The 25892-nt window shown below is 37.3% G+C and overlaps 1 protein-coding gene and 1 pseudogene across 3 annotated transcripts in view; both read right to left on the reverse strand.

The window, feature by feature from the left end:
* Window positions 1-359: 359 nt before the first annotated feature.
* LOC138839326 (putative MAGE domain-containing protein MAGEA13P) overlaps window positions 360-25892 on the reverse strand; it is a 218636-nt gene continuing 193103 nt past the window's right edge. For 2 of the 3 annotated variants that reach the window (XM_070038894.1, XM_070038895.1), the window contains one exon: window positions 360-1841. In XM_070038894.1, coding sequence (XP_069894995.1) covers window positions 718-1779 — 1062 coding nt within the window. In that variant the 5' untranslated portion in view covers window positions 1780-1841 and the 3' untranslated portion in view covers window positions 360-717. Of the gene's footprint in view, window positions 1842-6990; window positions 7078-25892 lie in introns of those variants that run through there. The other variant, XM_070038896.1, reaches the window with a different exon arrangement.
* The window catches only part of LOC138839731 (putative high mobility group protein B1-like 1), a 127994-nt pseudogene continuing 113968 nt past the window's right edge, over window positions 11867-25892 (reverse strand).

The following is a 25892-nucleotide window of genomic DNA, read 5'->3' on the forward strand; positions in this document are numbered from 1 at the left end:
GTTTTCTACTACCACCTAATTTAGGAAAAGTTACCTCCCACATAAGAGTTTGGGTTTCCAAAAGCTCCAATCTTTCCTGGCTTAGGACATTTACCCTTGACTGCTACCATTTGAAAAACCCATCTCCTCATTCTGTTTTACTTGCTCTTTTTGTTTTAGATGAATTTTCACCATCTTCCTTGTTTATCTTCAAATCTCTACTGCTAAGCTATTGCCTTCAAATGAAGAAATTCTTAATGTCAGAGGAATAAGTGAGCCAGTGATTATGTGCTCTTGTTTATGAAGGTGTAATTTCTCATATGTTCTTGAACAAGGCAAGCAAAATGGTGCATACATATCTTTTATTAAGGTAGCGTAGAAAGCATACAGGAATCTTAGCATTAACGATAGGCCCACGTTTGCTGAGCCTGTTTATTAGTACTGGGCTCTCACATTTGTAAGGAAAATTCTCTTTCAACATCATCACTTTTTATCATATTCCAGGCCACAAATTACAATGAATTATGTCTCAAATCATTTTTCAGAACAGCAAGACTCATTCTTAAAACCCAGTAGACAGCACCACATGTGATCCATATAAGCAATCTAGATTCTGAAGCTAATACACTTTGCAAAAGAAATGTTTGAAACATACAGAAAAAGAAACTTCAACATCTCTTCACTTCTTAAAAGTCTTGACTACTCTCTTCAACAACAGAATAAAGAAGCTACTTCCCTCTACTTGTCAGAGGTGCAGGAATCGCTGCTAGACTTGGCTTTGGTGACAGGGCCAGGATTCACGTTGGCCAACGCAAGCTTGGCTTTCTCTTCTTCATCTTTCAAAGCTTCTTTATACAAGGAAACAAAGGCTGTGGGGCTACTCCCACTGACCTTGGAGAAAAACTGCAGGACTTTCATCTTGCTGGTTTCAGCATAGGCTCTTGGGCCCCACTTAAACTCATAGCGAGCAGGATTGCTGTTGGGCACCAGCTGGTACTCCAGGTATTTCTCCTGCACGAAAACTTCAGTGATAAGCTTCTTCGGATCCCCATAGATGAAATCCTTCTTCTCAGGGTACACACCAATCATACGCAGTATCTCCCAGACCTTCTCTTCGGAAGCACAGTTTCCCTCCATGAAGACCAGGCCCAAAATAAGTATGAGGAGACCAGTTTGGGGTAGACCTTGCTCATTATCGCACCTTCCATCGTAGGTAAGATCGAGCATTTTGATGAGCACATAGGAGTGGGTGATGGGATCCACTTCCTTTACTTCAATGCCAAAGACCACTTCCATGCATTCGCAGGCATTCCTGAAGATCATGGGGTAGTAATTTTTGAACTCTTTGATGACATTTTTCTTTATTTCTTCCTCTGTGACGCGATCCTTTGTTGTATATTTGATACTCAGATACTTCACCAACTCAGACACCTTCTTCCCTAGAGAAGTAGTAAGCAACAGCTCAGCCTCTGGGTGGTCCTTTGAGGCACTTGCACCCTCCTTTTTTCGGCCGCTGGATGCTTCTTTTGGTTTGCTTGATAGTGTGTCTTCCACAGTAGTAGAGGAGGAAGAGGCTTCCTGAAGACACTGGGCAACGTTGATGGTTCCAGCAGCAGCAGCAGCTGGAAGAGGAGGAGGTGGTGGAATTTCCTCCAGGCTGTGTGGGATCAGAGCAGAGGAGAAAGCTGTGGCACCTGCCACCTCATCTGCATCTGACAGGCTCAAGGCTTCTATTTGGGCCTGAAGGTCTTGGTCAACATCAGGAGGGAGCTCATGTTGCTTCTGGCCGTGAGGCATCATGGCTTGTCTGAGGAATGGTCAGCAAAAGTGCAGGTAGGAGAAGAGTGGTGGAGCCAAGTGGCCTGAGGGAGAGAAGAAAAGTGTGAAACACTTAATGGTCACTAGTGGCAAAGGTCTCCTTAACAGATTTTCCCTTAAGTAATTCTCTAAGGCCCACTGGAATTCTCTTAGTCTTCTGGTATGCCTGACTCCTAGGAACCTCACAAAGACATGACAATGTTGTTGAAGGTAGAAACAGTCAGCACAGCCCTTTTTTCAGGGCTGATTATACGGTGCATAGGATCAGGAGTTATGTGGCCGCCTTGTTTCTTTTTCTTTTTTGTGCTGGTCCTGGGCTTGAACTCATGGTTTGTGAGCTAGCTGTTTCTAACCTTCTTTTGCTCAAGGCTAGTACTCTACCATTTGAACCACAGCACCACTTCTGGCTTTTTTGGTAGGTTAGTGAAGATGAAAGTCTCACAGAGTCAAAGAAGCAACAATATTGTTAATAAGTGGCCTAAACACATAAAGAGAGTCTTCTCAGAAGAAGAAATAAGAATGGCCATTAGACACATGAAGATGTTCAACATCTCTGGCCATAAATGAATGCAAACAAAAACAACATTGAAATTCCACCTCACCCCAGTCAGAATGGCAATTTAAGAAAATAACATGCTGGAGGGGATGTGGCCAAAAGGGAACACTACTACACTGTTGGTGGGAATGCAAACTGGTTCAACCACTCTGGAAAGTAGTGTGGAGGTTTCTCAAAAGACTAAACATGCCCCTCAGTGGATGAATGGATCAAGAAAATGTGGTATATACCCAATGGAATTTTATGCTTCCATCAGAGAGAATGACATTGCCCCATTCATAAGAAAATAGAAAGACTTGGGAAAAAATTATATTAAGCAAAGCAACACAGACCCAAAGAAATATAGGCTGCTTGGTTTCCCTCATTTGTAATAACTAAAATATGTCTAGGATATTCTTAGCAGAGGATCACAATAGCTCTATAGCCATATGCATATGACCATATAAAATGATACTTATTGAAATGAACTCCAAGAAATGGAACAAGAGTTGTTTTCTTAGCATATTGTTTATAGTTATTTCTTTTTACTTTCTTTTTTCTTTTTGCTTATTCCTTGTTCTCACTGTTTTTTTTATTTCTGTTCCCTTTGTCCTGTATATTTTTATCTGATTTGGGGAAGGGAAAGGAATAACAAAATGGTGAAACAAGGACAAAGGTTGAATTAATGCAACAGTGATACTCTCTTGACATTACGTTCGAAATGAACTTTACAACTTGGGGGAAGCAGGAGAAACTGGAGGGGGCAATACTGTTCAAAAAATGTACTCATTATCTTACTTAACTGTAACCCCTCTTTATATCACCTTTACAATACATTTTTTTAAAAGTCTCACAGACTTTTCTATCCTCTTTGATTCAAACCGTGATCCTCAGATCTTAGCCTCCTGAGTAGCTAGGATTACAGGCATGAGCCACCAGTACTCATTTGGGGTCTCCCTGTTTCAAGGACCTTGGCACTTGCTTCCTGAAGTGCTAAGGCCCTCGATCTGCATTCAAGGTGTGTGCTTCATCATGGCTCCTGGCATGGCCTGGAACCCTTCTGCCTTGCAAATGAGGACATACATTTCATTTCAGTACTGTTATTCTTAGTTCCTAGAGTATTTCTGCATATTGCAAGCACAGCCTTGGGCTCTCTAGCACTGAGAGGTGGATAGAAGTAGAATCTCTGAGGTCCCCCCAGTAATAAGGTAGGTATGAACCTTCCAAATGCAGGATCAGGGCTCTATCCTTAAATTGACTCAGCAAGGCCTAAGATACTTCTGATAAAGTGTCCCACCAGGTGGGAATAAAGTGTGTAACACCAGCCATCAGGGCTTCTCAGGGAATGGACCACACAGGGAAGGAGCCTAAAACTGAGGGCACAGAGGTCCCCTCAATTTTTATTCAGGGCCCTCACATTGACTCTGAGGAGATGTTGGATCTCCTCCTGGGTCTGACCAGGTATTGCTAGCCCTGCAGATGTGAAGTTTCTTGTTTAAGCCAATGTCTTCATTTCTCAAAGATCAATGAAACAAAAGTTAGGTGGTTCCACATATAGTCACCTAACTATGATTCTGGCTAGAATCTCTAACAGTAGAGCTCAACTTTGAGTGGTGGGTACACTGAACCTCTCTTTAGAGTATGCACCTCCATGGTCAGTAAAGCCTGGGACTCCTCCCTCTGGTGATGTGAATCTGCCCCTATGACAAAAAAAATCTCACTTCTCCGACATTACCAAGCCAGCTGCAAATGAGAGGGAATTTGATAGACTTGCCTAGGGTTTGCTAAGGCTAATAATAGGGTAAAGCAGGTTTCTATAAGGACCTTTTTGTCTTGATTGACACTCTCAATCTTCCTGAAGATATTTATAAATTCCTGACCAGACCTGCATTTGTTCCCTTCTGCCATCCTCATAACACATTGTTGATGCTAGATAAAGACTAAAGTTTGGTAGAAGTTCTACAGAGGTTACCATTCCTACAGCCATGCCAAAGTTCTTCCAATGCTAATGGCAGTGAAAGAGCAGAGGTAGAGCCCCTCTTTCTAGATGGAGATTATATCAGTCCTTTCTCAAGAGTCCTCATCAAGATTCTTGGAAGGAAGCCAGGTACCATGCCACTTACCCTAGCTATTTGGCAGGCTGAGATCTGAAGATGACAGCTCAAATAAGAAAACCAGCTCAAATAAGAGTTGGTGAGACACTTATCTCTAACCAGCAGAAAGCCAGAAGTGGAGCAGCGACTCAAGTGATAGAGTACAAGCTTTGAGAGACAGATTTAAGGGACAGTACCCAGGCCCAGAATTCAAGTCCAAGTACTGCCACAAAAGAAACAAAGCCTCCTACAATGGCTGACGATCCTCCCTTTGGTAATATAAGGCCACAACCTTAATGTTAATCTAACTGAAGTCCAATGCCACCTTCAATGCATATATCTTACAAAATTAAGAAAATTCAGGAAAGGGGTGTGGTTGGGAGGGCTGGGAGAGAATGTTGTAAGGGGTGAAATTAATCAAGATGCACTGTATTCAAAAACTGGTTTGTTGAATGGCAACTGCTTTATACAAGTACTTAAATATAATTCTAAAAAGAAGGAAGTTCTAAGTATATTCTAGATATGAGGTCCTTGTCTGTTGTATGGTTGCTGAAGATCTTCTCCCAATCTCTGGGCTTTCTACTTGCTAGCTATGTCCTTTGCCATGCAGAAGTTCTGCAGTTTCATGCAATCCCATTTGTCCAACCTTTCTTTGATTTGCTGTGTTTCTGGGTCTTTAACAACAAAATTTTGGCTTGTACCAAGGAGCCCTAGTGTCTCTCCTATTCCTTCTTGTAATGTTTTCAGGGTGTATGCTTTTAGCTTGAGGTCTTTGATCTATTTGGAGCTGATTCTAGTTATATATATATATATATATATATATATATATATATATATATATATATATATATATATATATATATATATGGATCTAAGTTTAGTTTTCTACAGGTGTTTTACCAATTTTGCCAGCACCATTTACTAAAGAGGCTATCTTTCTCCTGTTCTATTTTTTGATTAGGTGGCCATAGGTCTGTTGTCACTGTATTTGATTTGGGTACACTGGGTATTGAATATATGTTTATCTCAATAAGGGAAGGGGCACAAAAAATGGTGAGACAAAGGACAAAGAGGGAACCAGTGCAACAGCAATACTCACAAGACAATATGCTGGAAATGATCTGCACAATTTGGGGGTGATGGGGAGGAGGGAAAGAGAGCAAAAAATGGGGAAGGGGGTAATAAGTTGTACAAGATTTATACTCAGCATCTTACTTATGTAACTGTAACCCCTCTGTACATCACCCTGACAATAAATTTAAAAAAGAAAGAAAGAATAAAGGTGGAGCCTTAAAGTGATAAATGTGTTAGGGTCTTGAGCTGAGTAAGATCAAACAGGGGTCACATTTTGGGAAATGCAGGTGTCTTTGGGGATTCCTTTGTCTTCTGGTTTGATGGTATATTTATTTCTGGCAAGGCCTGTAACCTGATTTGGTGAGAATTCTTCTTTTAAGCCAAGGTATCGCATTCCCAGAGATAACAAAACAAGGAAACGAGGGGACATGTGTGTCTTAAAAGCAGGAATAAGGTCTATTAAAAATGGGGGTAGACATTTTACCAGATGCTGGCGGCTCATGCCTGATTAAGGCTAGCTACTCAGAGGGTATGAAGATTGCCTTTGACAACCAATTCAGGAGGAAAATTCTGTGTGACTATTTCCAATTAATCAGCAAAAAGCTCAAAATGGAGGTATGGCTCATGCAGTAGAGCACCAGACTTGAGGGAAAAAAGGTAGAACTTGAGGCTCAGAGTTCAAGCCCCAGTAGCTACACACAAATAAAAGAGGCATTTTATATTTTTTTCTTTTGATACCAAGGTTTGAACTGAAGGTCAACCAATGTTGTGTCGCTCCAGCTATACCTCCAACTCTTCTTGTTTTAAAGTTATTTTTCAGGTAAGCTCTGTTTTTCTGCATATGGTAGCCTTGAACATTAATCTTACTTGCCCTATGGCATCTGGCGTACCTGGGATGATAGGGTGGTTACCATACCTGGCTGTTAGTTGACTAAAAGGCTCAGTAACTGTTGCCAGGCTGCTTTGTAATAGGAATTTTTCTGATCTCTGCCTCTCTAGTCACTGAATGACAGCAGCCTCACAGTACTGGACAAAAGGGCAGCTTATACAGGTATGTACTGTTTTGATGTGTATAATGGTTACATCCTCTCGGGCCTTTTAAGGGCCTGAAATGCTTCTCATTTTCCCCCAAACACATATCTGGGTATAAATGCACAGAAAGCCAACAGCTCTGGCCCAGAGTAGAGACTAGTAGGAATTTCTATTGAGATCCTCCTGGGGTTGAAAATGGGCAACTCTACCCCATGTTCACCATATTTATCATATAAGACTTTCACCTCTCCCTTTTTGGTAAACTGAGCAATCCTCTGTGGTGGGCTGTGAACACTCAAGAAAGATTACCATTTCCCGGCAACACCAACAAGGCTAGGCCGCCATCTTAGGATGCTTTCTCTGTGTCACTACCTTGTCTGGGGGCTTTCCATGGCTGACAGAACAGGTAGGTTATTATGTGCTAAGTAAGTCTTCTCAGACCTCAGTCAGATTTCTTACCTTAACGCCTAAAACTGCCTGTGATTCTTCCCTCTTTTGACCTGTCGTGAAAATGAACCTCTACGGACACAACACGGCTTCCAATTCCAATATGGCCGTTAGAGCGTACTATACCCGGAAATTCTGCCTCACCTTGCCTACGGATGACATCAGGCACTGCCCTGGGAAACAGCGTCCGCTTCAATATGTAATAATAGGCCCACGTATATGTCTTTTCAGCTTCTTACTTTGAAGCTTGATAGGGCCTGGAACTCCTGATTCTGCTGATCTAACTTCCTCAGAGGACGCTTCACCTCCTGATTTCTAAAGCAAAATTCATTATACAACACTTGCAGACACCCTGTCTGCCTTGAATTTCTTGGCACACAGGACTATACGTTCTACTCACATTTTTTGCTCTAGGGTTGTGTTTTACCACTTAAGCCACACCTCCAGGGTTTTTTTCTGAAAATTTTCAGGTAAAAGTCTTATAGACTTTTGTGCTGGTGTTGGCTTTCTTTAAAACATAATCCTTAGATCCCAACCTCCTAACTAACTAGAATTATACTAATGAGCAACCAGTACCCACCATATGATGTTCATTCATTATTAAGTAGTGTTTATTTAAGTTCTGTAAGGCACAGGTCAGTATTGTTTTTATTCTTTCTTTTTTTTTGTCAGTTGTGGGGTTTGAACTCTGGGCCTGGGCACTGTCCCTCAGCTCCTCAACTCAAGGGTAGCACTCTGCCACTTGAGCCACAGCTCCACTTCTGGTTTTCTGGAAGTTAATTGGAGATAAGAGTCTTACAGACTTTCCTGCCCAGGCTGGCTTTGAACTGCGATCATCTTATCTCTGCCTCTTTAGTAGCCCAGCTTTGTTTATATTTTATAGTGGAAGAAACTAAGCTGCGGACAGAATATATTACATATCATTTAGCTAGAAAACGGCAGTCTCTGTGGTGTGTTTCCAAAGTCTATACTTCTATTTTCTGTGTCAAATCAAATTAAAACTTTATTCTAATATGTTTACTTTAAATAACAGATGGAATGCAATGTCATTTTAAATAAAGAACAGTATAGATTACATTTATTTTGAGGTTGTGAAAGAAAAGTCATCCATCTGAAATCATACCTACATACAAATACTATAAGACGTCGCCCACCCACTCTCAGGGAAATGACTCTATATTCTTTTGTCTACACAATCACATGGAGATAATATGCACTGAAGTGTCCAGTAAGGTAAAAAAATTAAAAACCCAATGACTATCTAAAGTATACTAATAATCAGAGAACAGTATAATGTATGAAATAGTAAATAGCATATTGTTTTTCTTTACATATTTACAATCAGGATATTTATAAATATAATCCTTTTAGTTTAGGAAGATCCATATGGAATCCAAAATTATCTATGATCACTGTAGACCATTTTGTTCATATATAATTATTTTTCTAAGGTGCAAAGGAGCATTTACTATGCACAACCAACACAAGCAAAATATTAGTGCCTCTAGTACAGAGTAAGTCTGTTTTGATACTTCTGTAATAGAATGACAGATTGACAACTAACAATGTGAGCTGGCTCTGAGCCCTATAATCTATTCATTTTATAACTTCTGAAGGAACAAGTACGTAAAAGTCATGCGAGTTTTGGTAATATTTCTTCTATAAACAAAATAAGATTGTTTTATACGTGACATGTCTAATCTTGGTTGAGTGTAGCATTTCCTTAATGTTGATCTGATGATAGTATCATTACAAATGACAATGGTGACTTGTGAACAAAGTAATATTATAAGCAAATTAATTTGGGCTGTGCTAATGTTGTATACACTTTAGTGATTCATGATAAAAATTAGCATGTCAGGATATCTGTACTCTACTGTTAATATACTGAAACAACTTACTTATTTCAATGTTCTTAATTCATTTGGGAACCTTCTATTATCGCACCATAGTGTTACATCTATGTTAAATACAAGCTGGTAAATACTGCTGAACTGGTAAGTTACGCCTTTGGCACTATTCTATTTCCCCTGTTTATCTACTATGTCTAAATCTCATGACTACATTAACATATACCACACAGTGATGTTTTAAACATTCAATGAAACCATATATATCAAATGCCTCAGTATATCCATTGCCCATCAGTATCAAGCTCTGTAGCATCTTATCCTGATCTTCATCAAAACCTATGCATCCCTATTTGATAACGTTTTTGCTTGTGCACATAGTTGTTATTTTCATAAGTATGTCCAATAGCTCTGCAATTCGTTTTCCTCTTTTTTTTATTTGTTTATTTGGTTTTGTTTTTGCCAGTCCTGGGGCTTGAACTCAGGGCCTGGGCACTGTCCCTGAGCTTCTTTTGCTCAAGGCTAGCACTCTACGACTTGAGCTCTACAGCCACTTCTGGCTTTTTCTGGGTATATGGTACTGAAGAATCAAACAAACCCAGGGCTTCGTCCATGCTAGGCAAGCACTATGCCACTGAGCCACATGCCCAGCCTTTCTCTTTTTTCAAAAAAAATAATAGTATAAGTATTGCCAGGCATTGTAATCCTAGATACTCAGGAGGATAAGCTCTGAGGATAATGGTTTGAAGCCAGCTCAGGCAGGAAAGTCTGTGAGATTCTTATTTCCAATTAACCATAAAAAAGAAAAGCCACAGGTGGACCAGTAGCTCAAATGGATAGAGCACTACCCTTGAGCAAAAGGTTCAGGGATAATGCCAGGCAGTGAGTTCAAACTTCAGGGTTGGTACCAAACATATATATATATATATATATATATATATATATATATATATATATATATATATACACACATAAATATATATATATACATACATACATATATGTACATATATACATATATACATAAATATGTATGTATGTATAAATATAAATTGCAAAGATGTTTTATTGTGATATTTATAACTTGCATATTGTGTACTTTAATCAAATTCACCACATCTTTGTTACTCTTATTATTTACTTGTGCCATAGATAGGTTTTATTCATTTTGCCGTTTAACAAAGCTGTTTATGAATACAATGCATCTTGATCTTGTCACCCCTTTCAATGTTCTCACCCATCCTTGCCATACCCACCCTTTTCCTTGCTCTTTTTAATTTGGTAGGATATACATTGGATTCTTGTTACATTTTCCTAACTAGCCTACTTGACCCTCTTTAACAGGTTTTTTTTTAAATATTTTTGTGCTATTTTAGCCTTTTCACCATCTTCTTTCCCCTCCTCCAAACCATTGATTCCCTCCAAAGTACTCTTCTTTTACAGTCAAGATCTTACTGTTTTTTTGTGGCCTATATACCTCATATGAATGAAAATATTCGGAACTTCCATTATCTCAATTAATGTGACAATTTCCATTTCCTTCCATTTTGTTACAAATGATAAAATTTCACTAGTGGCTATATTATAAGTAGTTGATTCTGCTTCTCTACCAGTTGCTATAATTAGGAAATTGTGTGGAATAAATTGTCATAAATACTGTACCATGAGCATAAAGAGAAGTTATATTATATTGTTAACTTTATTCCTTGAAAAAAGGAGTAACACTGGTCAAGATGAATTGTATTCATAAACTGCATTGTTAAATTGCAACTTCTCTGTACAACTACCTAAAGATAATAAAAAAAGAATTTCACTTATTTTACCTTTATTTTAAAATAACTGAAGAAATATTTAAAGAATATTAATTTGATTTGGTATCAAACATCCTAGGATTACAACTTTATATAATTCTGGCTCTGATTATCAAGACTAATGGGAGATGAGACAACAAAGACTCTCAGCAACTAAGAACTAGCAGGCTATCTGTATAAAATATAAAAATTATCTTGTGCATCATTGAGGTCCAAAGAAAAGATTTAGTTATGAGACTGATATTTCAGACAACTCATTTTGTAGCCATACAGAAGATAGCATGGATAGAGAAATGAGAAAGGAGGAGGAAGGCAAGCAAGAAACTCATTTAGCAAACTACTGGTATAGTCCAAGTGTAAAAGGATGGGAAATTGAACTATTCGTTGCTCTATACTATGAAGAGAGCATAAAAGATTCAGAATATTTTTTTGTCAGTCATGGGGCTTGAATTCTAGGCCTGGGCTCTGTCCATCAGCTTTTGAGCTCAAGGATACCACTTGAGCTACAGCGCCACTTCCATTCAAATAATTTTAAGAAGCAGATACTACAAGACTGGTGATTGGTTGGGTGTGTAGGATGAAGTTGAGGCAGGAGTCCAGAATGATTTATTTATCCATTTAGTTAAAAATATAATAATATTTTGTTTTGTGCCAGAATTTTCTAAAGAATAAAAATAGGAAGATTAGTAAAACACAATCCTTATCTTCAGGTTAAAGTAGTAGAAAAGCATACAAATGGCTATAGAACAGTATGGTGGAACTATCATGAAGTTATTGACAAGCTACAATAAAGAATAAAAATGAAGTGATTTACTCTACCTGGGAAATTTGAAAAAGGCATCAAGAGTATATGAGAATGTTTGTATTGGTAATGACTATTACTGGACTGATACCAAATAGATTTCTTCACTGTTCAGTTTTTGTTTCTTCCTCCTTTCATCTATAATTTTCATATTAAGAATATTCCTTAACAAATATTTCGCATGTGAAAGTCTGTCTCAGAAGTGGCTTTCTAGGTAAACAGATTCATAATTGGGGCATTTAGAATAAACACAAAGTATAGGTGAATGAATGCTGTTATTTTTACTTTTGAATGTGAAAATCATGTGCTTCATGTGTCATTCAGTCCTATTCTCCTTTATGGTTTTTTGAGATAAAATGTTGCGTTTTAGCTTTGGTTGTTCTTGAACTCTCAATCCTACTGCCTTAGCCTCCCAAGTGCTGGAGTTATAGGTATGCATCATCATCCTCCATCTCCTCTTGTTCATCTTGATGAAAATGAAGCAAGCAATGAGATTAGTAAAAAAAAATATATACTCTTTGTTCTTCTCTATATATTTTATGTGTGTATACATATAAATCATTTATCCTCTGACAGAGTGTAAACTTTCTGTGGCAAAAGTATTTCTGTTGGATTCTTTCCTTGAAACTAAACCAAATACTTCCTGAAGGATATCTTTAAAGAAATACTTTATTTTTTAAGAGATCACAACTATAATATGAGAAGAAGTTGTGATGATAGTCTATTCCCAAAAAGATTTATGTTGCAGGACACTTTAAAAATAATTCATGATGTAAATCAAATCAGAATACCCTCTGAAAATTCACTTTCTTATTTCTTAGCTTTCCTATTACTAGGGCAACCCCCTAACTCTTTTTATTATTTGCTATGTTGTCACATATAATAAGGTATACTCTTGCTACTTAGTATATGAATTTTTTAATTATAAACATACAAAATCAGAATTTCACTGACCACTCAGTCATATTACCCTGGGATGAGAGAGAGGTTAAAGTTGTTGAAATGCTGAAAAGTTAACTTTTTATTTTTTTTATCCTTGGAGGCATAGGTCTAACAATACTGTGGATGCCTGGAGTTATTTCAGTTAGAATTTCATTCCTTTCAGTCTATATAGTCAAATCCAGTGCTGTTGGTAGGGCATAAATACGTAAGTGCCAAATCATGTACATGAACATTATCTCTGTTTTAACAGAGAGCTGAATTGATGACAGCTAATAATGGCATTAAAATATAAATGGCCACCTAGATTTCAGTCTCCAAATGAAGCAATGAGAGTAAGAATGTATGATATAATTGGGAAATTCAATGTAAGTAGGAGTACCAAATTAATAATAATAATATCACTGGGCATGGAGAAATGAAACAAATATTTTCCAAAGGTCAGGCAGAAAGACCTAATTTAATAATATGCATATATGGTTATCCTATATATACATATATTCAATTTTCATTATATATGTTGTTATACACACATACATACATCTACATATTTATAGCGTATGTGTGTATATATATCTATATATGAAGAGAGAGAACTTTTCCATGTACACTATGTGCAAATCCTTACTAGATTGCAGAGTTAGGAACCATGTTGGGTCTGGTTGAGTGCTTCTACATTTTAGAGGATTATGCTTTGAGCCAATTGGAACTCAGCCACGAGCTAGACATGCTCATGGTATGAATAGTATCTGAACTTCAGCTTCTAGGTTCTATAAAGTCCAATAATGTCCTGAACTCATTGTATGTAAGAGTGTCACCCCATCCAGAACAGGCATCTTGAATCCTAAATTCCTCTGTGAGGAAGAAAATTCCCCTGAAATATTATGTAAGAAGTAAGATACATAACAGAAGAAAAATTATTTTTTTCTTTTTTTATTGTGAGAATACCATACAGAGGAGTTGGGCAAGATAATGACTGCATTTCTTATCAAGCATTGTTGCCTCCTCTTTGTTTCCTCTTCCCCTTCCCCTTCCCCCCACCCGATCCTCCCCCCACCGAAAAATTATTTGTCAGTCAAGAGACCTACAATGGATATGTCCTTTATATAATTAAAGTAGGCCCACATGTCATTTGGAAAAGAAATCAGTTACTGTTTGTATGTGGATCCAGGAAAACCAAGACAAAGCTATCTTCATCCACGTGAGTAGTATGAATGGAGAAAGATTGGAGATCTGTTTGAATTTCACAATATTGAATTTCATAATATCTTACTGACTGAGCCCGAGAAACAGCTGGGCTAACTCAGACTTATCAAATGCCTCTCTTGCTACAATTACAGTGTTTTGATATAAATATGAAGCCAAAAGCCCAAATACTTATCAAAAGATTTCTGTCAATGTGTTGAAAATAGAAAATGATCTTATATTTTAGTCCAAACAGAGACTATTCAAAATTTAATAATGAATAACAATTCATTAAAGGAAAAGGACCAAAAGTAGAGCCAACTTTGCCTTGGATTTGATGTAAAAAGGGTATAGTACTTCAAATTAGTCATTACTTTAATTTGTTCCAGTTTGTCTTTTATGTGTTTTTGTGTTCATTGTCAGAGTAATAGTTATAAGAACACCTTAGTTTTATCCAAGTTTGATCTCCCTTTCAAACATATAGCCATTGGGGCTGGGAAGGTGGCTCAGTGGTAGAGTGCTTGCCTTGCACGAATGAGGCCCTGCATTCAATGCCTCAGCACCACATACGCAGAAAGTCGGAAGTGGAGCTGCAGCTCAAATGCTAGCCTTGAGATGGAGAGCTGAGAGAATGCACCCAAGCCCAGAGTTCAGGCCCCATGACTGACAAAAACAAAACAAAACAAGACATATAGCCATTAAATAAAAACCAACATTCAGTATGAAAAAAGGCTATCTCATCTTGTTATATAGCAGTTAGGGTTAAAATCATGGCTCTTAAAACAGTGAAATTACTTCTCCAGAAGTATTAGTTACACAATTACATGTGCATTCATTCATTCATAGAGCCAATATTTTATTCCACAAGTAGTTACATTGATAAAGAATAAAAAATAATTGATGAATTTAAAATTATGGGATCTCATAATTTTCTAAGAAAAGCCTTCAAAATATGGGACAAACTTATTCCAAATCTTCCTTTCGGGATTATTTCTCTTTATTTTCACTTCCACTTCCGAGTTCAAATGCATCAGCCATTCCAGAATTCCTTGCTATTGCCTGAACATGCTCTGTAGAGTTTTAATGTTACCAATGTATCCCTTTCCTTGAAATTTCTTTCTCCCTGCATCCTAACCATTTATGGCTTGTTTCTTTAATATCTATTTAATTCCCTCTGTTTGGCCTTTATTGGATTTGTTTCTCATAGAAGCATTTTTTAATCTGACCTACGCTCAAATTCAATCGTTGCAATTTTCACTATCTTTACAACCTAAGCTTCTTTTCTGTCATTGCAAAAAATGAAAATGATATTACCTAGTTTTCCTAGTCTTTTTAAAAGGTAAACAGAGTAAGTTGATTTGAAAAATGAAAGGAAAGCCTAATCATGAGCTCTCATGATGAGAACTAGGGAGGCTCTTATCACAAGAGAGTCATAAAGTGGAGTCCCTCTTCCTAGTCTTAAGATGATGAGAAATGAATGACATGATGATTATAATACACTCAACATTGTGTCTATGTAGTAAATACTCAAAAATGTTGGTTCTCTAGTACTAATTCTATTGCATCTGTGAAGGAAGAAGGAAAAATAAAACTTGCCAAAAGCTATTGAACAATAGCTTGTGAGAGATATAAATTAACATACACTTTTAACAACAAGCAGCAGGAATGTAAGCATCCCCTATCTGGGGTGTGGGTATTAGGGAGAAGATAGAAGGCAAACAAGCTGGTGACAGAAGGTGAGTATGGTCAAAATGGTTCATGTGCATGTGTGTGAATGGGAAAGCAAAGTTTGTTAAGATTGGCTTGGGAAAGGAGAGGGGGGAATGAGGGAAAGTGAATAATGGGATGAGGTTGATCACATATATGTACATGTCAAATGTACATGTGAAAATGAAACCCCCTTGTACAACTGACTGATTCTAATCAAAATCTGGGGGAAAATGTTATCATTATTAAGTGTTTTTGGAGATAGTTTTCTCCTTCCTTACATAAATATCTTTCAGATCCATGTGTGGATTAATACATAATTTATAATGAAGACTCAGTAAGTGGTTATTAAAAATAATTGATTTGTAAGTAGTTGTCGGGGCCAGATGTAATGGTGCTTGATCATGATACTAGCTTCTTGGAAGGTAGAGGTAGAAGGATCATGATCCCAGGTGAACACAGGTAAACATTTGAGATCACATCAGAAATACAAATTAGAAAAGGAAAAGGACAGGATATGAGACTCAACAAGTAGAACACATGCCTAGCAAGTATGAGACCCTGCTTGAGTCCTTAATAACACACACACACACACACACACACACACACACACACACACACACACACACACGGAGTTGTGGTAAGTTTCCCAATGAAATAAAAAAATTGTGAGGACACATAAACCTGTACTAAGCCAATTATATGTTTTAAATACATATTGAACTATAACTAAAATGTGTGATTTAAGTTTCACAGCATCATAGAGACATAGTATTTATTATCTATGTGCCGTGTAACTTTTTAACTAAGTCTAGATGATGACCCAGTGTTAGATTTTTTTATTAACAGAATACTTTAGAAAATTGAGACTTTAAAAAGTAAGTTGGTATTTTTTCATTTTTCTATATTTAGCATTCACTGATTTAAATAATTTCCTAGTCACAGTTGAAAGGAAACATAGAGTGAAACTACAAATTAGGATAAAACAGCTTCTTGATGTATTTGTTGAAAATGCAATTTCCCTCTGCTCCCAATATAATTTACTAAATATGTACAGCCTAATTACATGTCAAATATTGCCTTTTCTTTGTGTAATACACAGATATTTCTACCAGTTAGTGAGTATATGGAATCTGGCCAACTAGGAATCATATACCAACTGTTAAACATCCCACTCAGAGACTCCTCTACACAAGTGGCTGAAGCAGTGTTGAAATATACAGATATTAGAGCTGGATAACAATCAGAGAGAATAATGGACAAATGGCTAGCAAATGCTTGGGGCACTGTTTCAAAAGCACAAAAACATTTGTCCTTAATATCAAATTAAATAACATTTGTTATGATATGACAAAGACTTATTTAGATAAATTTCTGTAGTTTGGAATACATGGCGTAGGTCAACACACCAATATGACACTGTATTTGAAATATATTTATGCATTTAAATCACAGAAAGCAGGAAGAAATCCAGATATTTTGAGTTGTCTCTGACTGTGAATTGGCTTTATTTTATTTTATTTAATGTAATTAGTATACATTGGCATTAGGAGGTTTCACTATGTTAATTTTGTAGATGTATACAGTGTACTTTGGGACAGCTCACCCACTCTACTATATACTTATCCCCCCCCTTTACCTTCTTCTCAAACAGTATTGGTGGGTTTCATTATGCTTCCTTCATAGATAGATATACATAGAGATTTACATAACATAACTCAATCCTCTTCACCCCTCAGAATCCTTCTTCCCCCACCTCACCCTCTTACTGATTGCCCTAGATGCCCCCTTGACATTTATATCCCATTGTCATCACTATGATCATCATCATCATTAGTTCAAGTCTCAATTACACAGAAAAGTATGTGTTTTGGGATTTTGGATTTGCTTTATGTCACTCAACACATAACCTTCAGTTCCATCCATTTACCTGCATATTTTCATGCACTCATTGGTTGAGCACCTCAGCTGGTTCCATATTTTAGCTATTATGAACAGAACTGCAGTAAACATGGGTATATAAGTACCTTTCTTGTATATTGTTGAATACTTCTTTGATTATATGTCAAAGAGTGTCATGTCAGAATCACTAGGTAGGTCTATTTTCAGTGTTTGAGAAGCTGCCATACTGATTTCCATAGTGGTTACACTATTTTAGAGTCTTACCAAATCTGTATAGGTTCACCCACACACACACACACAATCTTCTTTATGGATAAGGATGTTGAACATGCCATGAATCTATTATTAGCTATCTGTATTTTTTTATTGTGAAAATAACGTACAGAGTGGTTATAATCACATGGGCAAGATAATGAGTACATTTCTTATCAAGCATTGTTGCCTCCTCCTTTGTTTCCCCTTCACATCTCTTCCCATCTCCCCCCCACCCCCCCATCCTTGGTTCCCCTTCCCCACCCCCCCACCAAAGTTGTAAAGTTCGTTTTCCGACATAACGACTTGTACATCTCATTGTTGCAATGAGTCCACCTCTATCCCTATTTAAAAAATTTGTTTTCTGACAAATGTCCAATTCATTTGCCCATTTATTAATTATATTGTTCGTTATTTTGCTGTTCAATTTTGAAGGCTTTTTATACATTCTGGACATTAATCCTTTATCCATTACATGGCTAGGAAACCTTCAGTAAATCTGTGGGGTGCTCTTGATTATGGCAACTCTTTTCTATTTAGAAACCTTTTAATATGATGCATTTGCACTTATTTCTTCTGGACATTTGGAGTCTTACTCAGAAAATAATTACCTCTGATAACATTTTCTAATGTTTTCCCTGTTTTTCTATAATAGCTTCAGATTTTCTGATCTAACATAAAGATATTTGGTCCATTTAGAGTTGATTTTTGTATAGAGTGATTTTGTATTTGTTAATGTTGCTAAAGCTGAGACAGGGCTTTACTATGTAGCCTACACTGGCCTGAATTCCCAATCTTCCTGCCTCAACTTCCCATACCACACAGTATCACTGTTTGTGAAGTCCCTAAGAGTGAGACTCTCAAATGGGAATTTGACTGGTCTTAATGGAACTCAGGTTGTGTTTAGGATTTTAATCATCATATCTTAGATTGTATTGTAGATGTAAATTTAAATTCTTCATTTCTCCTTCAGGTAATCTTTGAACAATAGCCTTCCAAAATAGAACTTGTATAAGATGTCATAGTTTGCCTTTTACTGTAGAGTAAAATGGAAGTGCGATAAACTCATTTTGATGTGAGTCCTCAAGAGGCTGTGTAATTCCCCTTGCTCTTGTATCTTGGCTATTGCCAGAGAAAGAACATAGCTTGGGAAAGCTCAATGGAGCCCAATAAAGAAAGAGAAAAATAGAGCACAATTATTGCCCCAGTTGAGCTCAGCCTAGATTAGCCAATGTCTAGATGTGTGAGCAAGCCAATTTGAGTGTATTTGATGTTGGTATACTTTGTGGAGGGGAAGGGAAAAAACAAATTGTTTAAATAGGGATACAGGTGGACCCATTGCAACAATGAGATGTACAAAATGCTATGTTGAAAAACGAACTTTACAAGTTTGGCGGGGGGAGGGGGTGTATAGTGGTGGAGATGGGAGGGATGGGATGGTAGAGGAAAAACAAAGGAGGAGGCAACAATGCTTGACAAGAAATGTAACCATTACCTTGCTCATGTAATTGTAACCCCTCTGTACAGTATTTTCACAATAAAAAACATTAATAAAAAATAAATAAAACACACCACAAAAAACCCCAAATCTGCCTTGCAGAGTATAGCTTGCCTTAAAGATACTAGTGATCTAAACAATGTCATATCATTTATGGCTGAAAATTTTGTGGCTGTCACACAGTCTTATTATGGCTTAGTTAACTGATAATTTGTGTAAATAACATATAAAAAGGGTTTATGCCATATTGGTACTATTACTACATTGAATAAAGACACAATAAATTTGTAAAATATTACACAATTGTATTCTTTCAGAATGATTTCTTTTTGGACTCTTACACCTTTATATCATAACTCTAAAACCTAATTGTACTTTTTATAAAAGTTAATTGTCAAGAATTAAATCAACAAAGAATCTTTGAATTACTATAAATCTTTTGCATGAACTTTTATATTTAACTGTTTCAGAAAACACAGTCATATCAATTTTCAGATATTATCATTTAATTACTATTTTACATGTAAAGACTAGAAATGATAATCACAGGGTATTATTTATAAGGCCATAAATAATATAAAAAGAATAAGTACTTTTTTAGGATGTGATGAAACTCACTATTCATTAAAAACTGGGGAAAAAAGTTTTCCATCTGTGAAAAAAAAGTGAAAATTAATTACCGATAAAAAACGCATTTTTTAGAGATTGGCAGGTTGAGAAAGTTAATTTTTACTACTAGGTTTCTAGAATGCTTTTTCTCTTATTATTAATGGATGTAAAATATCAAATGCCTGTTTCACATTTATTGAAGTTAGATGATTTTCTTCTTTTGCTTGTTCATATGATGAATCATTTTTATTGGTATTTGAATGCTAAAGCAGGCTATTTTTCCCCTAAGGATACACCCTACTTGGTCAAGGAAAATCCTTGATAGTATTATGTTTTTGTATTGATATTTTTGTAATGGATATCACTGTGCAATAACCTTTCCTTGTAAGTTCTTTATCTGGTTTCTTCACTGCATAATACTATTATCATAAATTAAATTGGGAAGCAATAATTGTTATATGTTCTGAAAGAAGGCCTGTAAAATTGTCACTATTTCTTCCTTAAGTACTTACTAAAATGTGCCAGTGAAGCCAGGTACTGGTTGATCATGCCTGTAATCCTAGCTACTCAGGAGGCTGAGATCCAGAGGACCATACCTTGAGGCCAGAATAGGCCTCCAATTAACTAGTAAAAATACTGGACTAAAGGTCTGGCTGAAGTGGTAGTGAAAAATTCATGAGTAATAATACCAGGAGGGGGTTATGTTCTGAGCCTAAGCTCCGGCAACACAACCCTACCCCACCCCACACTCTGTGTCTGTGCAAACTTCTGTTATATAATTTCTCATAGTTAAACTGAAAATTCCACTACTTAACATACATAGAACAGTTCAGGTTATCTACATCTCCTTCCATGAACTTTGGAAGCTTGTGTCATAAAAAGAATTTATTCATTCAATCTACATTATAAAAGTCTTCCCATAGTTTTGCTTTTATTTATATTTTAAATTACATTTACTTAGAAGCATTTAAAGTGTCAACAAAACAGCTGCAACTTTTTTTTGCAATTACAGAGTAGTTAACAGAACAACAATTTTTTTGTATAAGTGTCAGACAACTCAAGATGAAAAAACTGCCATCACTGTATGTAACTAATTTGTGTTGTGTGCTAACAAGAACCTGCTCTAAATTTCCATACTAATTTACACTCCCTAGACCATACCAGACAAGATTAGTGGTTATTGGAAATACCACCACAACAGCTATTCTAAAGGCACATTTGGTAATGTGTTAACTATACAACAACAGAAAAAAAGATACTGCACAGTTTCCAAACCAATCTTACATGGCCTTACATTTCAATTTTTTTCTTTAAAAGGAATGAGTTGTGTAGAGGGCTGGGGGAGAGTTAAATGCTTTATAGACAAGAAAAAAAACTGCACTAGAACCATCATCATCCTCTTCATTCTCCATCCTCTTCATCTTCCTCCTCTTCCTCCTCTTCCTTCTTTTCCTTGTTCTCTTCAGCCTTTACGACTCCCTTTTTTTGCTGCATCAGTAGGCAGCAAAATCCTTTCCCTGTTTTTCCTTCAGCTCAGCGGTCTTCTTTTCATAAGGCTGCTGTCATCAGCAGCAGTGTTGTTCCATATCTCTCCCAGTTTTTCCTCAGTATTACTAAGAGAAAGGCCAGGATGTTCCCCTTTGATTTCAGGGTGATACTCAGAAGGGAAGAAGAAGAAGCCCAAAGGAGGCTTCTTGTAGCATTGGGATCCTAGAACTTGATTTTTGTTTCCCCTTTATCAGGGATGTAGGTTTTCATTTCTCTTTCAGAATGTGTTTTGTCTGCCATGGCCATGTCTTCAAATTTCCCTTTCACTTTAGCAGACATGTTCTTTCACCTCTCTGTGCAATTCTTAGAAAACTCTGAGAAGTTGACCAAAGCTCCCAGGTGCTTCTTCTTGTGTTCCTCTTGGCAAGTTTGCACAAAGAATGCATATGATAACATTTTGCCTCTTGCTTTCTTAGCATCTCCTTAGCCAGGTTTACTTCTTCCTTCTTGAGGCGCTAGCTGCCTGTTCGGCTCTCACTTGCCCCTGTGTTGTCTCTATGGAGCTCAATGTATGGCAATGGCTGTGAAAGCCATCATTTTGTTTTTAATATCTGCTTGTTTTCCTTATAATATTGGTATTATCTATAATTCATTTCATTTCTTTAATTCATTTTTTTGGGGGGTCCGCTTGTGGGGCCTGAACTCTGTGCCTGGGCGCTGTCCCTCAGCTCTTCAGCTCAAGGCTAGCGCTCTACCACTTGAGCCACAGCACCACTTCTGGCTTTTTTCTTTTTTCTTATGTGGTGCTGAGGAACTGAACCCAGGGCCTCAGGCATGCAAGGCAAGCGCTCTACCACTGAGCCACCTTCCCAGCCCCTAATTTTTTTTTTTTAATCCGGTCATGAGTCCTGAACTCTGGGCCTGGGCGCTGTCCCTCAGATCTTCAGCTCAAGGCTAGTGCTCTACCACTTGCGACTCAGTCCCACTTCCGGCTTTTTCTGCTTATGTGGTGCTGAGGAATCGAACCCAGGGCCTCATGCATGCAAGGCAAGCACTCTACCACTGAGCCACCTTCCCAGCCCCCCTAATTTATTTTTTTAAGAAAGCAAAAGTTTCTTGGGTGGGAGGTCTCTTACTGCTATTTCTATTTCGATGCTTGATTTGGGTCTGTTAAGTTTGTTTAAATCATCTTGGTTTAGTTTGGGCATGTCAATATTTACTAGAAATTTGTCCATTTCTTCCAGATTCTCAAACTTATTAGCATAAAGGTTTGAGAAATATTCCCTTATAATGTTCTGAATCTTGGTTGTTTCTGTGGGGATGTTTCCATTCTCATCTCTGTCAGGCATTTGTGGCTTATGGCACTGATGGGAAGCTAATAATCAGAAGATCATGATTTGAGGCCATCTTGGAGAAAAGGTATGTAAGACTTTTAAATTATATTATTATTTTTTATTTTTTAGAGAGAAACAGGAAGGAAAGAAAGAGGAAGGAAGGAAGGAAAGGCCTACATTATTATTTGTTTTTGGGTCCGGTCATGGGTCCTGAACTCTGGTCCTGGGCGCTGTCCCTCAGCTCTTCAGCTCAAGGTTAGCGCTCTACCAGTTGAGCCACAGCTCCACTTCTGGCTTTTTTCATTTTGCTTATGTGGTGCTGAGGAATAGAACCCAGGGTCTCATGCATTCAAGGCAAGTGCTCTACCACTGAGCCACCTTCCCAGCCCAATTATATTATCTTTCTTAAAAAAATTGTTTATTCTTAAAACTAAAAGCCTTACTTAAAGTCACATGAATCAGACTATGATTGCAAAATTACATACAGTAGGATCTGTCACTTATTACTTTCATTTTTAAAAAATTTTATTTTACTGTAAAGATGCTGCACAGAGGGGTTGCAGTTATATGAGTAAGGTAATAATGAGTACATTTCTTGTTGAGCATTGTTACCCCCTCCTTTGTCTTTCTCCTGTTATCACTTTATCTCCTCCCCCACTTCTCCCCCACCCAAGTTGTAAAGTTCATTTCAACATAGTGTCTTGTGAATATCATTGTTGCAATGGGTCACCCTGTGTCCTTGTTTCAGCATTTAGTTATTCCCAAAATTAGATAAATGTAAATACAAGATACAGGTACCAAATCAAATACAGTGACAAAAGAGGATATACCATAGGAAGAAGAAGTCATTGTACAAAGGAGTAACCATTCAAGAATTAGTTTATGAGTACAATCAGTCTTGAGTGATACCATTGCTTTCATCATTCTCTCCCATCCCTTCCAATTCAACCCCTCCCCTCAATTTCCCTAGTTTCATATGCATTAAATATTATGATTGCATTCTCCTCTCCCCTTATTATAATGAACTCAGTGTTGAAGTTTTTCTCCTTCTATCCCCAAACTCCTCTTCACTGTATTTTTTATTTAGTGGTCTTATACTAGCACAATCTTCCCTGGTCTATTGCAGACAGCATGAATCTTTTCCTGGAAAAGAAAAATGGGCAGATATATAGACTAGAAAGAAAACACTGAGATAATGGATATCTGAGGAAAGAATTGTTGTGCTTTAGGGCCTTAGAGAGGAGCCTTGATGAAAGTTTGACTCATTGATTCAATAAAGTAGTTTAATTGATTCTCAGAGTTTGGTGTAATAGATTGTTAGCTCCTGTCTCCAGGCAGTGGTTATTATAAGTCTGGCACTTCACTGTGATGATGAGGAAAAACTCCCTCCAGTAACTTGAAAAGCCATTTGGACTGAGAAGAACAGAGAAGGTGCCAATCATGGGCGAAGTGGTGGTGGAAAGTAATCACAGTTTCCATCAGAGGTGTCCTTCTCACTAATGAGCCTCATATCTTAATGTAATTATACAGCTGTGGATGGATTTGAGTGTAGGCACATGCTTTAAAGATTAAAAAAAGAAGAATATAGACACTTCATAGTTTACATATATTCAGTTTTTTAATTTGTAAAAAGCATTTTTTTCCAGAGCATTTTCTGAAACCAAGAGAATAAGTCTAGTGGTACTTTTTCATTACATAATCTGGCTTTTAATTTGATGCATTTTTGTACATTATCCTATGCTCTCTTTTCTTTGGGAGTATTAGTGTTGACAATACTCATTTGACCTTCCCAGTAAAGTTATAAACCATTGAAAGCATATATGCAGATAGACACTGCGTGACAATGCAGGATTAACAGTGTGTTGATCAATTGTGTAAAAAATATTGCTGTATCCCCTTTTCCTCCATTTTCACTTGCAATATCATTAACACGTTTTTTAGAGTTGCATTTAAATAGCCATTCAGTATTGTAAGCATTATTTTAAGAGCACATTTTTAAAGAAAATCACAAAAAAGATGAGAAAAGTTATGATATGGCAATAGTGCATAGAAATCAAGTATTAGGCTAGTGGTAGTAGGTATGCAGAAGAAGAGACAGATTTGAGGCATGTGAGGGAACTGAACAGATATTTTAATTAGTAGGATGTACCAATATAGAATATGCAGTCCAGGATAATAAGGAAGATAGGATAGACAGATAATTTTATAAAGTTATAAAATGCCAGCCACCCTAGCTACTCAGGAAGCATACACTGGAAGAATCACAATTTTGAGGACAGCTGGAGCAAAAAAGTTAAGAAGACCTCTCCATCTCAACCAATAAGAAGGATATAGTAGTCCCTCTATATGGTCTCAGATTCGCAGCAGGCCTTATGTAGGAAGACGATGATCTGAGACAGTCCCTTGGCAAAACACAAGGTGATATCTGAAAAATAACTAAAGCAAAAAGGGCCAGAGGCATGGCTCAAGTGGTGGAGGGTTTGTACAACAAGAGTGAGGCCTTGAGTTCAAACTCCAATATCTTCCCAGAAATTTCAGGTTGGATGTATGTTTGGGGGTACCTCGGAGTTTCTTTAAATGGTCTTTGGTTTTGCTTTACCATTTAAAAATTATAGATAATAATACCTATCAATTAGGGTTATTGTATGAATTAGAGTAATTTTATATACTGGCCACAATGATACCCAAGTACAGTCTCAAACACTTGAGAAGCACAGATAGAAGGATCTTGGTTCTAGGCAAGCCTAGCAAAAGTATGAGACTTCCATGTAAAAGGCAAAAGAACTAGAGAGGGGCATGGCTCAGGTAGTAGAGCACTTACCTATGAAACATAAGCCCAGTTGACCAGTTGTAAAATGTTTGACTAATTTCTAGAGGTTTGACAAAGTTGCTTCCAACAACTTTCATTTCACCTATGTCGCTTTGGAGTGGAGGGCTTGGGTGGGAATGAGAGCTTAGGATCATTTATGATTTAAATGATGATGTGTCTCCTTTGTACTTTTTGTAAATACACAAGAAGAAAGAGGGAGGAAAATGGGATGGAAGAGGATTCCTTTCCTATTTTTTTTTTTTTTTGGTCAGTTAAGGGGCTTGAACTGGGCCTGGGTGCTGTCCCTCAGCTCTTCAGCTCAAGGCAAGTGCTCTACCACTTGAACCACAATATCAATTCCGATTTTCTGAGTGGTTTAATGGGGATGAGTCTCACGGACTTTCCTGCCCAGAATGGCTTTGAACCATAACCCTCAGATCTCAGCCTCCTCAGTAGTTTTGATTAGAGGCTTGAGCCACTGGCGCCTGGCAAAAGGGTTCCTTTTGTAAGGAACTCATTGTTGTGATAACAGCAGTAATGTTCATGAGGGCAGGGCTCCCATATCTCAAACACTTCCCATTACTGTTTCTCAGCACTCTTGCCCTGGGGAATCTTTTCCACCACATTAACATTCTGACATTCAAACCATTACACTAGCTAAGGATTGGATGATTGGTATCTTTATGGGAAAAAAATGAACATTTAGTTTAATGGATTTTCTGTTGCTT

This window comes from Dipodomys merriami, unplaced genomic scaffold (assembly GCF_024711535.1).
Source record: "Dipodomys merriami isolate MVZ:Mamm:240054 unplaced genomic scaffold, mDipMer1.0.p SCAF_3, whole genome shotgun sequence".
Taxonomy (NCBI): domain Eukaryota; kingdom Metazoa; phylum Chordata; class Mammalia; order Rodentia; family Heteromyidae; genus Dipodomys; species Dipodomys merriami.